At 48.9% G+C, this 14,531-nt stretch overlaps 1 protein-coding gene across 4 annotated transcripts in view; it reads right to left on the bottom strand.

Annotated features, from left to right (window-relative positions):
• Window positions 1–990: 990 nt before the first annotated feature.
• The window catches only part of MYSM1 (Myb like, SWIRM and MPN domains 1), a 29,558-nt gene continuing 16,017 nt past the window's right edge, over window positions 991–14,531 (bottom strand). For 3 of the 4 annotated variants that reach the window (XM_061567814.1, XM_061567815.1, XM_061567816.1), the window contains 11 exons: window positions 13,172–13,302; window positions 12,002–12,079; window positions 11,182–11,285; window positions 10,378–10,432; window positions 9,951–10,001; window positions 7,992–8,066; window positions 6,903–7,091; window positions 5,895–6,024; window positions 4,420–4,525; window positions 2,495–2,552; window positions 991–1,717 (listed from right to left, as the gene is read on the bottom strand). In XM_061567814.1, the coding sequence (XP_061423798.1) occupies window positions 1,550–1,717; window positions 2,495–2,552; window positions 4,420–4,525; window positions 5,895–6,024; window positions 6,903–7,091; window positions 7,992–8,066; window positions 9,951–10,001; window positions 10,378–10,432; window positions 11,182–11,285; window positions 12,002–12,079; window positions 13,172–13,302 (1,145 nt within the window). In that variant the 3' untranslated portion in view covers window positions 991–1,549. The remainder of the gene's footprint in view (window positions 1,718–2,494; window positions 2,553–4,419; window positions 4,526–5,894; window positions 6,025–6,902; window positions 7,092–7,991; window positions 8,067–9,950; window positions 10,002–10,377; window positions 10,433–11,181; window positions 11,286–12,001; window positions 12,080–13,171; window positions 13,303–14,531) is intronic. The other variant, XM_061567818.1, reaches the window with a different exon arrangement.

Below are 14,531 nucleotides of genomic sequence, written 5' to 3'. Positions count from 1 at the left end.
GTCTGCATTGGAATCAGCGTGTAAACTATGCAGACAAGGACTATGGCGTACAGCAGCTTCCAGCAAGACTTCACCTTTTGACATCACGTGCCAAATGCTTTCCTTGAAATAAAAAGTTACTCATTCTTGGGTCTTTCGGTAAAGTCACGTAGATAGGTTAAAAGAAAATAACAAAAAGTTACTTCACTACCTCCGACTCTAACCATCGTACCAACAGATTTTCATGTGAAAACTCACCACAGCATTCACAAAAACTACTGCGACGCATTAACACGTTAAAAGCATTGTGGTGTGGCGACCCCCTAATCAAAACTAATATTACCTGCATACCTATGAACCCCTGAGTGCCCACCTTATTACAGACCAATTCAGACCTAATTGGTCACCACGTGCCCTTATAAATCTCAACGTTCATCCTATAAAGTCCCATCACAAGGCAGGAACACAAATAGACAAAAACATGTTTTGCCAGGATTAAAACGTTGTATGCCATATGGATCTAAAAACTCAATTTCCCTTACAAGAATACGGGTAAATCGTTTGGGTTGACAGGAAATGTACCTGTGCCCCTACTCAAAAATACAAGGTTGCTCAGGTCACATGACAAGAGAGATCACGTCTCTAATCAACACGGTGTAAACCAAACACATTTCATGTCGTGTATGATGCCGCAATGACGTTCCCCGCACGCGTATCCATGATTCAGCCTCTGCGCCCCCCCCATGAAAAACGTTTGCACCCTTGGGGGGGAAAGCAGGGTAGGGGGGGTTAAGAACCGCTGGGTTAACATGACTTAAGGCCACAGTAAAAGCCCCAACGTTGCTTTAGCTTCACCATGTGTGACGTGTAATGGAATGAAGATTTATACTTGGCTTGGATGTAAAGTTTCAATAATGTCTTTATAGATTATATGGAATAATATGCTCATGTGGTAAGATCCTTGTAAATCAAGTTCATCTCTTGTACATCATTTTGTTGCAGCTGCTGTATAGACATTTACATTCCACACCGGATTTTAATTACGATTGAATTCATGCATAGCTTGTAATGCATTGCTTTGTTTTATTAGGTAAACATCAACAACACTCATTCGGGTTCTTGCTTACGTGAACTGTGCCACAATGCTTATGCACACAATAAATTATTTACAAACTTTAAACACCTCCATATTGCAGTGTCACTCGTTTAATGACTGCGCCTGCTAGCACACACGGACAGGACACCGTTATTTCAGTAAAAAAAATGAAGGGGTTGTAAATATAAAAAAAAGTATAAAATACATTGTATTGCAACAAAACATTGTAACAATTGCTCCTCCCTCGGCAGTTAAATGAAATGTCACGATTTGAGTTGCGATAAATATTATTTCCGGTCTTGTCCAAATCACTTGTATTGTTCATTTCTATCTCAGCTGCACATGTTTGTGCAGTGACTAAATGGCGCACAGCTAGAGCATAAACTGTAAATAATCGATCTTCATGCGGATGATTCAATGCGCAATATCGCGAGTGTAACGATTGATTTCAATCGTCAAATCGCTTCTCCTCCGCTACAGCGCAGGAGCGTGCGACAGTGTCTCGGAAGCCGCCGCCACGTACACCGCCGTGAAGATCCTTTCCACCTCGGCGACGACTTCTCCAGAGTCTTCCGCTCCATCTCCCACAGCTGCGTCTTCTTCAGAATCCACCTCTAGCCAGTGCCGCAGGCTGACGAGCATCTGTGCAGCCCGGCATATGCGCGCGCACACACACACACGTGTCCCACTATTAAGCCCGAGGCACTGTTTAATCGCTGACTTTACTATTTGCTAATGTCCTGCTTCGGTTTTTAAGCATTCCTTTTTTTTATCACACTCTGATGTTTTTTCAGGTTGCTATGTGTTGTTCGGAATGACATGCGACATTTGGCTCCAGGTGTTGCGAGTTCCATGTTCTGGGAGTGTAAGTTCAACCACTGAATTAATAATTGAATTTAGAAGCTCCCGGGATGCAGATGGAAACGTCAGACATTCCAAACAACATGTGATATCGCCTGAAAATACGTCGGAGAGCTAAACTCCACAACGGCAAAAACCCTACGCACGAGTATTTTTAGCACATCCCGTGTAAACACCGCTGTGTCGAAACACAAAGGCTGTTCACCCCCCATTCCCATCCTAGTTGAGAAACATTTTGACAATTTACTGGTAAAGTGCTTTTTTCAGAATAGTGCTTCTTTAGTTTCTTAAATCCCTTTTGGAATTTTTTTTTTGCTTTGGCCATGCATCTCTTTCTGTGAAAGTAGCTGTGTTTGTTTTTTACACAAACACTGCAATCGAGCAGAAAAAACCTTTCTCGAACAACGGCAAACTGGGTCGCCTGCGTTGTGTAACGCTCTCAATCACCCAGTGGTGCGTGTCGCTCACACGGAGACGACTAAGCAACAATCCCTGACAATTTGCTGCGCCGTGTGCGGCGAGGCACGGGGAGCTAGCGCCGCAAGGTGTGGACGTCACCTTCTGCAGGTAGGTGAGCTCCACGCAGCCCCGGCACGGGTGAAGCATCGGAACCCCGCTGGCGGTAACGGAGAGGGGCGGGGGGGGGGGTGGAAAAAAAGGGACACGATTACCAACAACGTTAGTGAAAAAACTGGTGGAGAAACGTGTGGGGGCGGTGCGAAACGTCTACGATCAGCACTTGCAGAGCACGTGCGCACCCACACGCACCCAAGGCCGGGTTAACGCAGAGGCATTTTAGGGGGTTGTGGCCCAGCACACTGCATTGAATTGTAAATGATGTGTGTGATTTTGTCATTAAAGTCACTATCACTAAGTGTATTAGTACCACTTATGCCAATGTTTAATAGTTCTTACTTAGAGGTTAGCTTTACGTTTTGCATATCACATCTAAAAACTATAACTTTAAATCACGACTATAGAACTGGAGTTTTTTTACACCGGACATTTGTGGTGGTAAAACGATAAAGAATGTAATATACACGAGGGAATGCGTCCGAATGGACATCCACCGTGGAGATGGGGCGATGAAAACAGTTCAGGTGCAGGCGCCAGATACATTTTTCATCCCAAGATTCATGAGGGGTGGTAGTGGCTTGGTGAGACCTTCATCCTGCAGTGGATTGATCCGTGGGTGCTGCTGCTGATGACGACGATACAAAGAGGGCACCCACCCCCAAAAGTATACCAGCCCAGGCTCCCTATCAAACTTAATCTGGCCATGCCTCCACCGTCTCATCCAGAAACCCATCCACAGCAGATACTGCTGCGAGGCACGGTTGAATTCTAGTCAGCCCACGACCCATCCACCCGCCGTGTAAATAAACAGACGCGTGGAATAGCAAATAAATGTCGTCGTTTGCATCGGCTATAGCGGTCGCTTTGTACTCTTAACTCGAACCACATGCCCGTGCCGCCACATTTTATTCGGACACGGGTGGACAAAAAAATTACTTGGGTGTTGTGAAGATTCACGGATGCTGACGCAGTTGTGTGGTTCTCTAAGTGAAGCGCTGAACCCCGCGGGTTTCCGAAGTTGTGTCAGCATTTTGGTAGGGATGGTCAGAAAAGTACACAAACCATAATATGGCGACGGTCTGCAAGTAATGCAGCATCACCATGAGGTGGCATAGTTACAGGGTGAACCACCAGCACTGCTAATTGTAAGAGATTGTGTTATCTTGATGAGGAGATAAGGGACTGTTTCATCACTAAAAAGTAAAATGTAGGTCAATCAGCCAATGGGCTTTCTGAACCAATGTTCTCCAGCACTGTTTATTTTAAGGCATACGCAAAGAAAAACAAAGAGCTCTTATCTTGTCGATATATACCTAAACTGTGTGTTGTTCTGGCTGTCTGTCATGAGTTTGATGTTTTGTAATTGAAAAAAGACCTTAAGTACTCATCAGGGTCCCCCAATATGGCATTGACGCATGAATCCGGATGGTAGTGATGTCAGTGACATCATCAGAATGTCGTAACGACGAATTTCATCGTTATAGTCACAATCAACCTACTGTGCTTGATGAAAGCCTGCCCACGCCATCGCCATCTTGCGACGTAACAATCCATCTCACACCTGCACACGAGCTGATTTCATCGCTCCATCTACTCGGCGGACGTACTCTTGGGCATGCTCTCTCCTTTGACTGCCACTCTGTCATTCGTCTCCACCACCGGCCATCACCCCCTTCTGGTGACATGTCCTGCCCAAGCCCACTGTTACTTTTCAGTCAATAGGTTTACATTTTTTAACTTCTAACTTTCAAGTGTGCCTCTCTCTCTCGGCAACTGTGTATTTTGCAACTTCCATTCAATTATTTTCCCCATCAGTGTCAACGTTTCTGATCTATATGGACCAAGTCAAAAAGTTATCCCCTTTAGGCACGCCGGTATGTTTGGTCTTCCTCTATTATGTTCAGTACCTGTGTAGCGTCGAGTATTTCTCCGCGATGGCCCTAGCCTTGGTGAGCACGTCGAGCGGATCGTACACGAAAGCCGTCTTCTCTGTCTGCAGCCTAAATGGCAAACCTGCCGCGGGGGGGGGGGGGGGGGGGGGAACATCGATTTGATGCTCGGATCATGAGCTTAAGAATCTAATATTCATGAATGCGTGCACATTTACTGTTCTCATGTAAATATACTGCAATAAAGTCGTACACTATTAATATTCATTTCAAGTAAAATGTCAATGCTTTGAATTGCAGGACAGATGGGTAGAAAGAGAGCCGTATACACACACGGAATCGATTCATTTCATCCAAATGTATCCGAGCGCCTGAAGTTGTGCAATGTCAATCGTGACCACTAACATAAATTTGGTGCTTTGGTGTCAATAACTTTCATCAGACCACTTCATCCCACACACCCCGCCACAATTTAAAATGGTAAAAATGTTCTGCTGTAATTACTGGCATGCATTGAGAGAACCACGTATAACACGGCAAATTAATGAAAATGTCTTTCCAACCATCCGTCGCGAGGACTCGGGGGACTATGGTTTATTTACAAACATGGCTGTGTGCCGTATCAAACCCCGCGTGCACGGAGGGCACACGGCACAGGCCACGTAACCCAAGTCGCAAAAACGCGCTTCGGCCTTTAGTACACGGACGACAGTGGCGTAGGTTGGGTTGGCATGAGCCTTGGTGCGAGGAATTAACTGGAGACTGCCCGCCCCCCCCCCCCCCCCCCCCAAACTGTCCAATTTCCCTCCTATTCGTAGCCTGGCTCCTGGGGCCCTCCTGCCCATGTGCCGGTGGTGCCGTCCAGTAACACCACCTGCATACTCGTCACTGGCAATGCCATGCAGGGCTCGTTAAAAGGCTTAAGATTAAGCGGTTGACATGGGCAAGGAGACATGGAAAATTGAATGTTGTCTTTGTCAATGCAGCTTTAATTATGAATCTTCAAATGCAGAGTGTCTTGCACACGAGGGTGGCTGTTCCACAGATGCCGCCACCACCACTTGGCATATGAATGGATGTTTCACCGCTGGCTCGGGGCTGTAAATAGACGAGCACAGTCGCCTGGCCATGAACAGGATCAGGGAGTCGTCAGCAGCACAAACTCAAAACACGGGAAGCAGAGAGAGAATGAGTGACCTCCCAATGATCGAAAGTTGACTAGGTTTTGATAAAAAAGCCTGAGTTGCCGGACTGCAGAGGGGATTAGAGTGAGGTCAGAGGGAGAGAGTTAGCAGAGTGCATAGGTAGGAGAGTGCATGTAGGGGAGTAAAGTGAGATAAAAGAGTGGCAAGTCCGCAGAGGATCTTAACGATGGCGAGGGTGATCTTGAAATTGATCCGGGCTTGGATTAGGAGGCAATCGAAGGATTGACAAAGGTCTGTATATATTAATACCCAATGATGATTATTATTACTAGTTTAATAGTGTCTTACGGTGGCCTTCGAGGCTGACGTCGTGAGTCACAGTGAGGCACATGAGCTGGGAGTGCGGAGAGGGGTGGCCCGGGTCGTACGGGCTGATAATCATCCCCACAAACTGAGCTCCACCCTGCGCAAAGTAGCCCTGCAGAGAGAAGGTACGATCCCACAGCAGCAACGACGACACGAGTGAACGTACCACAAACGCAGGCACGGGGACACGTGTGTGTGTGTGTGTGCATGCGTGTGCGTTTGGCACACGCGGACGTATGGGCGAAGGAGAACACACAACCGGTCGATTGTTATTTGTGTAAAGGAGTTCCAAGCACGATGAGTCTTGAACGTCGTCTTTCTTACGTCTTTCGCACAGCGCGTCACATACCAGGGGATTAACTCGTTCAGGCACCATGAACCCACTCCGCACCCTACTTGTATTCTCTTCCCCACCCTTTTCATGACTCTCCACCAATCCCATTAATTTCCCCCAATAACGGTGTTTCAACCGACTTGTCATTTCCTTTTAGTTTTTCCTTGATGACCAATCCGATTTTAATGGCTCACCACCTTCAAATCCGATTGGGTGCCCGCTACGTGAACTCCCCACCCTGCAATAGCTCCTCGCCAACGACAGTCGAGCACGCTATTCAAACTCGGGAGCCGTTCGGACTCGGTGAGTGTATATTTATTCATTTCCGAATAGCGATTGCATCTCGGCATCCTTTACACATGTGTCCAGTAGGGTGGCAAAGCGGCCAATTTGCGATGCGGTTACAACTGGGGCAATCGTTACGCAATTTTCTCTGATCCAATGTGTCATAGCAGGTACTATTTTTGCCCATAGAAGCAAAACGACTAACTATATGTCACCACTTTCAATAACGTACGACGAAGCACAGCAATGGACAGCGCAATGGGAAGAGGTTAACAAGCAAAGCCACCGAAACCCGTGTTCACGTCTCGTGATAAAAGCACCGGGGGCGCCCGTCTGCTCGCGCTCGGCGAGGCCGGGTAGCGCCGCCGTACCTGGTACTTGGCCTGCGTGTCGATGTCGCGCAGCGAAGGGCTGGGCGGGAAGGCCGGGTGGGAGTGGTACCAGCCCAGCACCGCTCGTCCCCGCGCACGCAGCGCCTCGCTCGCCCGCGTCTGCGCCACCGCGTCCATCTCGCACTGCAGCCCTGTGCTGACACCATCGCACGGCTCCGCCGCGCACACCTTCACACCGCGGAGTCGTGCATGCACAAAGGCAAAGATCCCCGCGGAGGTTTTGACAAGACCTTTGGGGGCAAGTGCTGTTAGCAAATGGCACCGATGAAGGCCGGCACAGCCAAGTGAGAGGGTGGGTGGTCAACACCATGCTTGACAAACTTTGTCTGTCGAGTGGTGATGTTTATACATCACACCAGGTACTCATTTAAGGCCGAGTCGACCTAGGCGAGGCCCTGGACCGTGTCCGATTATCGCCATTGGTGTTTGACATGAGCTGCAATTGAACTCAGGTCGTCGGGTTCGTAGCACAGCGTGCTAATTATTACGCCACCGCCCTCCTCAAACACACACGCACACAAACTCTTGCGATTGCTCACAAACGCAAGACACCGATGTAGTCACACGCAGGGGAACATCATTTTCATACAGCACATACACCGACTGTGGTCGCACACATGCACCACACACAAGTACGCTGCATTGATCATGCGTAAACGCACACACATGAAATAAACACGCATGCACGCTTGCTGCGACAGCACAACACACCTGCTGGTTCAGTAGCCTCGCAAGGGAAAGGTTTTCATACTGTCAGCCACTGAGCTGTCTTGTGTGCATGAACAGTCCTTATTAAATCCACTGCCGGATGAGGGCCTCCGCTTAAAGTGCAGGTCGTGGGTAGTTATTTGACCATACTTCACCACGCTGGTCAGTGCGGGTTGGTGAAGTTGGTGAAGATGCGGGGTGGGGGGGGGGCCTGAGAAACGGAACCGCTTGGTGAAGGTGGGTGGAGCGTACAAGTACAGTACAATGGCTACCGATGCCCTGCCTTCTGTTGCCACGGTAATCCTGTGACACTCGCGCCGTGCAAATTCTGTTTCACGATCTCCCGTCTCGGCTCCTCACCTCCAGCTGTTGCTGGTCGGGGTGGAAGTGGCCACCCAGCAGCCCGATGACCTCAGCGCTGGACACGTGCGCGTGCTGCGGAACAAGCGGGTCAGAGACGGTGCCACGCAATGACGAAGGGCTGCTGTTGTTGTTTGCGACGCGCAGCAGGGGGGCGTCTGGAGCGCGCACGGCCGTGAACGAGCGTATTGGTGGCAGGGGCTGGCAGATGTCACGGTGTTTGGAGACTTCCAAATCCACCGGGCGGTGAGGCAGTCAGGATTATAGCGGCACAGCAGGCAAGACTTGGGAACAGATCTACACAGACCTTCGAATGTCATCTCATATGTGCAGCTTTTCTCTGCCTACTCCAAATTCCTCCCATGATCGGAAGTCAAAAGGTAGAGGCAAAAATATCTCAATACAGGATCCCTCTGAAAAACTGAGGAACTTCTGGATAAATACTTTATGACTGCAGGTATATTAATTGCCAAAATACACAACGTCAAATAAATAACGGATGTAATTTTGTCACTTGTAGCTCAATTCAATTGTTTGACGTTGGTTAAGCGAGCGCTCAAAACACCCCCATGCTCAACAGAACATTGGGAAATGTTCATCTTCCATCTTCACTGCCGGTCCTCAACCAGCAGTACAACTTCCACATTCCTATGGGAGGGACCAGGAGGGGACTTTATGATGTTGAACATATTGGTTTTCCCACGAACTCCCTTGGTTACAAATCGGGTGAGCCACATGTGAGTGTTTACACACTGTGAGGTCGCAAAAGCAATGGAGGATCAACCCCCCCAAAGCACCCACGCGGAGGAACGATGTTTCTGCACCTGACTTCCCTTGTGAAGTCTCTGCTAAACCCGCTCTCCGTGTTTGTTGTTACGCCGCGTCTCGGGCTTTGCCATTTCCCCCCCCCACCCAGTCACGATGAGTCGGGCACAACGGGAGCGCGGGGGTTGCGACCTTCAGTTCTCCCGGTGGCCCTGATAACAGGGTCCCCTTTCAAAGCCCCGATCTCCCCCCACACCGCACCGACCCGCTCAACTTTACCCCCGAAAGAAAATTTAAACACGGATTCCCTTATTTTCGTAGGTTTTTTTGCTGTTGTTCCTTCTCTTTCTATTTTCTTGTTCTAAGTCGATGCGTCAGTGCTTTAACCACGGCCACCAAACTATTTATTGTCCCAAGTTATTAATGAAAACATGTTGTCTCCAGCTTGGGTCAATAAATCCAGCGCTTCCCGTTAAATCGTTGTTGACGGTCGAGCGGCTCTTGCACCGCGATCACTCGGCCCCCTGCGTTTGCCCGCCAGCTTTGTCCACTCCTTTAGAAGATGCTTTCCCCCCTTTGATTTGCGTTTCCTTTCTTCGAATTATATGCCAGCTGTGCCACTGGTGTTAACGGCAAGAGATGATAAATATCTACTCGGAAATGTCGCGGCGAGCAGTGCACCACTCTGCGTCAGAGCACAGTCCCGGAAAATGATGATGATGAAAGAGACGTTCATCTGTTTTTGTCGGGCATATGGCTTTGTCTGAAATTATGCGTGTGATAAATTGCATTATTATTATGACTTAAATCTAAAGTCACTTTATCAGCAATCAAACAAATATTTATCATCTTTTTTGTACAGTTATTGGTGACTGGACTGAGACTATTATCTGGTTGCTCGTGAGAATCCGGTTTAATCATAGATGGCTGAAACCTTAAATGGAATCCTGGACAAATCACCCAACCAACCTCCCCCTCCAGCTACCCAGTTGCTTCGATGTGTCCTTAATGGTATTGGCAGTGACCCAGGTTGGCAATTCATTACCCAGAGGAAATAACATTTCATCGATTGACCAAAGCGCCTTGCCGTCAAAACAAACCTGCATACCTATTTAATTAGTTTTTAAGTCATGAACAGTTTAAGCTTCTCGCGTCAATTTGCCAGCAACGTTACCGTACGCACGCGCCACTCACAATGTCCATCACGATCAAGGCGTCTGCGCGCACCAAAACTCGGAACGGTGCCTGCGACGGGGGGAAACAACAGGGAGAGGAATTAACCGATGTTTCGCGGCCAGGTCGAACGTACAAACGCGTCAGGGGCACCGAGATCCGAGCCTCCGAGTCAACGCATGCCCCCCCACCCCCCCCCGACATTCTCTCGCACGGCTCGAAGAGCTGCCGGGGCTTATCGACCGAACAATTTGTGGAAACTGGCGAACGAGTGGCAGGGTAAATGAGCAAGGACGATGCCATTGACAGCGTCGTTCGTTACTGTCGGCCGCTGGTGGGCGGTGAAGTCGAATCTGGAGGGTGCGACAATGCGGGGTGAAAACAACACGAACACAGAAAGAGCGATACCGCATGGAAACAGGACAACTCTTGTGCTGTGCGGACGTACCGGCCTGTCTGCTGTGAACGAAGAACACGGCACCAGCCGGAAGGGGCACAGAGAACTACATAGGGATGACGACAACAACGATTATTACATGCTATATCAAGATCCTTATTCCCTCAATCAGTTTAATTAATTTGAAATGTAGGTTGTGTATAGTTTGATTATATTATTATTGTGGTGGTGGTGGTAGCAATGATGGGATGGTGGCAGGGATACCAATGGTTTCGATGGTGGTGGAATATACGGGTCATTGGGAAAGAATATAGTGGGGCAGTGAGTCAGGAAGTGTGGTGGGATGAATGGAGGGAACGGGGCAATGTTGGCATTGGAGCAGTGGGACAGTGAGTTTGTGAAATGGGCAGGGTGGTACATATTATTGGTGTTCGGGTGGTGGTGGGACAATGTTGGTTATGGGTCATGGTGTGGCTGTAGTGGTGTGACGGTTTGTATGACGGTGCGTATGACGAGTTGACGGTAAAGCTGTGGTGGTGTGGCGGTGTGGGTGTGACTGTGACAGTATGATGGTGTGGCAGTGTGGCAGTGGCTATGTGTATGATGGTGTGTATGATGGTGTGGTGGTGTGACGGTGTGGGTGTGACTGTGTATGATGGTGTGGCAGTGGCTATGTGTATGATGGTGTGGTGGTGTGCCTGTGGCGCTATGACGGTGTGTACGATGGTGTGACGCTGTGGCCTGTACAATGGTGTGACGGCAATGTATGATGGTGTGTGTGACCGTGTGGCTGTGGCGGTGTGTATAATGTTGTTTATGATGGTGGCGGTGCGGTAGCAGGGAGAGCGGTCACACCCGCGCGGTCGCTTTTGAGGCCGCGTCCCGCGCTCTGCTCGCCGCGCCTCCTCTTCCGCCTCCTGGCGTCGTCTCCTCTCCGCCAGCTCCTCTGCCGTCAGGTGCTTTGCAGTCACACAGCAGCACTCGTCACCATCGGCACCGTCGGCAAGGGCCATGCTCTATCCCACTGGTGAAACGAAGGCCTCCCCCCGATCCATCGACGTTCGCCAATAATATTCGGTGGTGAAAAATTCTTCCGGTTTGAGGAATGTTTTTTCGATAAGTAGTGGAGATCGTAAAAAACGTGTGGTATTACAATAACAATGTAATATAACAATAAAAAAAATATGTATGCGTTTTAGCCCTTTGTCACTCGAATGATGGGAGAGTGCCTGCCCACTCCGTGCAGGGAATGGGGGGTTAATTAGCCATACTGTAAGACGCTGGTTAATGTGGGTTTGGTGAAGACTGGGAACACAAATACGGGAGTACGACAATGGATTTTGGGCCACTGCCCTCTGGTGCCCCCAACGCAGCCCTGCAGGAGCCTACAACGACGATTATGCATGGCGGTTACGCGTCCAAGGCACTAGCCGGGGCTTAACCGCGCTCAGCTTTCTGAGATCTGACGAGTACCGGCATATTGCTGGGTAATTATGGATTCCTGCAGTCGAAATTAAGATTCTGATTTAGTCACGCCGCGCAAACAACGCGAGCAAGCCACTGACGACAGCAGACCGCACGCAGCGGGCGACTGGTGGCTGCTGTGGCTTTCATTGTAAATGAACGCTCACGTACGTGGGAAGGAGGGGGGAACACGAGTGAAATGTCTCCGTACCTCGTACGTCTGTCCCTCCAGCTCGCGCTCGCTGCACCAGTTTCCCGAGGAGTCTCTCACACGTCGCTTCCTCGTGCGCTGCAGAAATCAAAAGGAGGAAGAGTTTCCGGTGGTGGGGTGACTCAGAAGTTCAGAGACGTTGAGTCGGCGCTGCTGAGAGTCTGCGTTTCAATGCAGGCAAGCCGCCACCAGCTGTGATTAAACCGAGTTATCAAGTGTATGTATGTGCGTATGTTGAACTTTTACACCGTACGTAGCCAACCGTGCAAATCGGAGGTGCAGGGGGAAGGACAACAAACTGAATACAAAAAGCAGTTTTAAGGAAATTAGTTTTTAATATTGAAAATGAGTCAGAGTTGATGGATTTAGCCCATTCATCAATGACTGCATAAAAAATAAAATCATATAAAATTTCATTCTGTTCTATATTTTTTGTGGTCCATGGAAGTGTTATTTACGAATGGGGCGAGTTGATTGATCCGTGCAGGAGGAATAGCTATAGCTTCTCAGAAAAACTGATCATCAAATACGCTGCACTGTAGGTCACCACTCGTTACACAGCTCAACGTCATTAAGAAGCCGTTACTGATCAAGCAAAATCTTCTTAATTGTCGAACCAACGGAGACACTTGTAGCCCACAGTAGGAACCAGGTACGATGCTCTACCTGATCGCTGTTTGAACCATGTAAACATGATGCAGCCCACGAGGCCAATCCACACAGTCATGTAACCTCGCCCCGTTGGCGTCATAGGCTTTGCCGATGAGTGGGGCAGCCTTCACCGGTGCCATCAAGATGTCCTTTCAATCCAGGCAAACTGCCCTGCGACTACAATCACCATTGCAACCACTGCCACCACCACTCACCATCGGGGCTTAACTTCAGCCAGATCTGTCCAGGGTTGAGTACCCAGAAACTCTTGCCATGGCTGCGGCTACTAGTCTCAGCCATAGTGAGAGAATTATAAAGAGATATCAGTAAAGGAAACGGTCATGTCCCAAAGGCCCAATAGGCCTAGGGACTTGAATACGATCAAGATTATTAGGCACATGCCCACTTCAAGTATCCAATTAGCACGGTTGGCTACGTACGGTGCGAAAGAAGGTCAACATACATGCAGTCTATCAGTGGCCCTGAGAATATTCAGCGAGAAAGTAAACGGCCACTCACCATGGACTGTAGCCTGTGTGCCAGCGCGACGGAACCATCATCATCAGCCCCATCAGGCCAGCCCGTGCCACCACGCCCCACACCACCACGCGCGCCACCCACCACCCGCGGGCGCTTGCACACCGCCAGCTCTGCAGTGGAGGAACAACACGGAGGGGAGGGGCAGGGGTGGTTTTTGGCGGTGAGGTTGGGAGGAACGGCGTTGATGCCGATCACCGTAGAGCAAAACCGTAGTGGAGCGAGGCAGCGCCTACAGTAAGCGGAGTGGCTTGTGACGTCGCGGCAACCCTCAAGGCTCTCACCACCTGCCAAGATCCGGTGTCTCCACCCGGTTATTTTTAAATTGCATCCGCTACAAATAGGCGGGGGAGGTATGTGATGCCAATTCCCGTAGTCAATCGGGAGCAGTGCGGAACACAGAGTTTCTTGGCCTGGGACGGATAGGCCGAGTGAGAGGTTGCTGACCTCTCGCCCACTACTGTCTGTCGCCACCTCCCCCTGCCTGCCCCCCCCCCGCCCCTCTCCCCATCACCACTGCCGCCCCTCTCCTCTCCCCTCGCTCACACCTACTAGACCCTCTAAGCTTCCTGACCTGCACACCCGCTCATTCACTCGGGTGGCGGCGATATAACTATTCACGATATGATACAAGATAAAAAAAATTGTGATATGACAATTATCGCGATATCAGTTTCTCACAGTCTCGTGATTTATGTTGTATTCTTTGTGTGCTTCTCTCTGCTTCGGGTACAAAATAGATCACGAATGTTATTCAACTGTAGTTGCCTCGACTTAATCTTGCCAAATGGCTTTCCAGTCATCGGAATCTAGAACACTTATAATGCACATGCTGTCAGTTACATCGAAAATAATTAACTAACTCTTATCATCACCCCCCTTCAGTTACTCGGGGAAACAGTTTAACAATCATTAATTTATTGGATACTAGCTATTCATATACAATTTTCATTGATTTTGTTTTGAAGTTTTCGTGACTGCAGGAATCCATACTCTTGGGTTCTTTCGGTAAAGTCACGTAGGTATAAAATAAAATAAATCACATAGGTGATTTATGATAACGGACGCTTGTGTTGCGCCCGAAATGTCGGGATTTATTTTATTTTATACCTACGTGACTTTACCGAAAGAACCAAAGAGTATAATTTTCATTGAGTCTATATTTTTTATATTTTGTCCAGAAAAAAAAATAAAAGAAAAACTGCACAAGCAATGGCAACTATGACGTAACATTTAGCAAAACCGACGATATGATTTTTGTGGATACTATTATCGTATGATGTATCAGAGTACTGCCAAACTGTGGCAACCCTAACACCCACTTACCAACCCACCCACCCAC

This window comes from Lethenteron reissneri, chromosome 39, assembly GCF_015708825.2.
Source record: "Lethenteron reissneri isolate LAM-NWPU_2019-01 chromosome 39, ASM1570882v1, whole genome shotgun sequence".
Classification (NCBI taxonomy): domain Eukaryota; kingdom Metazoa; phylum Chordata; class Hyperoartia; order Petromyzontiformes; family Petromyzontidae; genus Lethenteron; species Lethenteron reissneri.
Note: the sequence above shows the minus strand (reverse complement) of the source record. Positions and strands in the feature narration are given on the sequence as shown.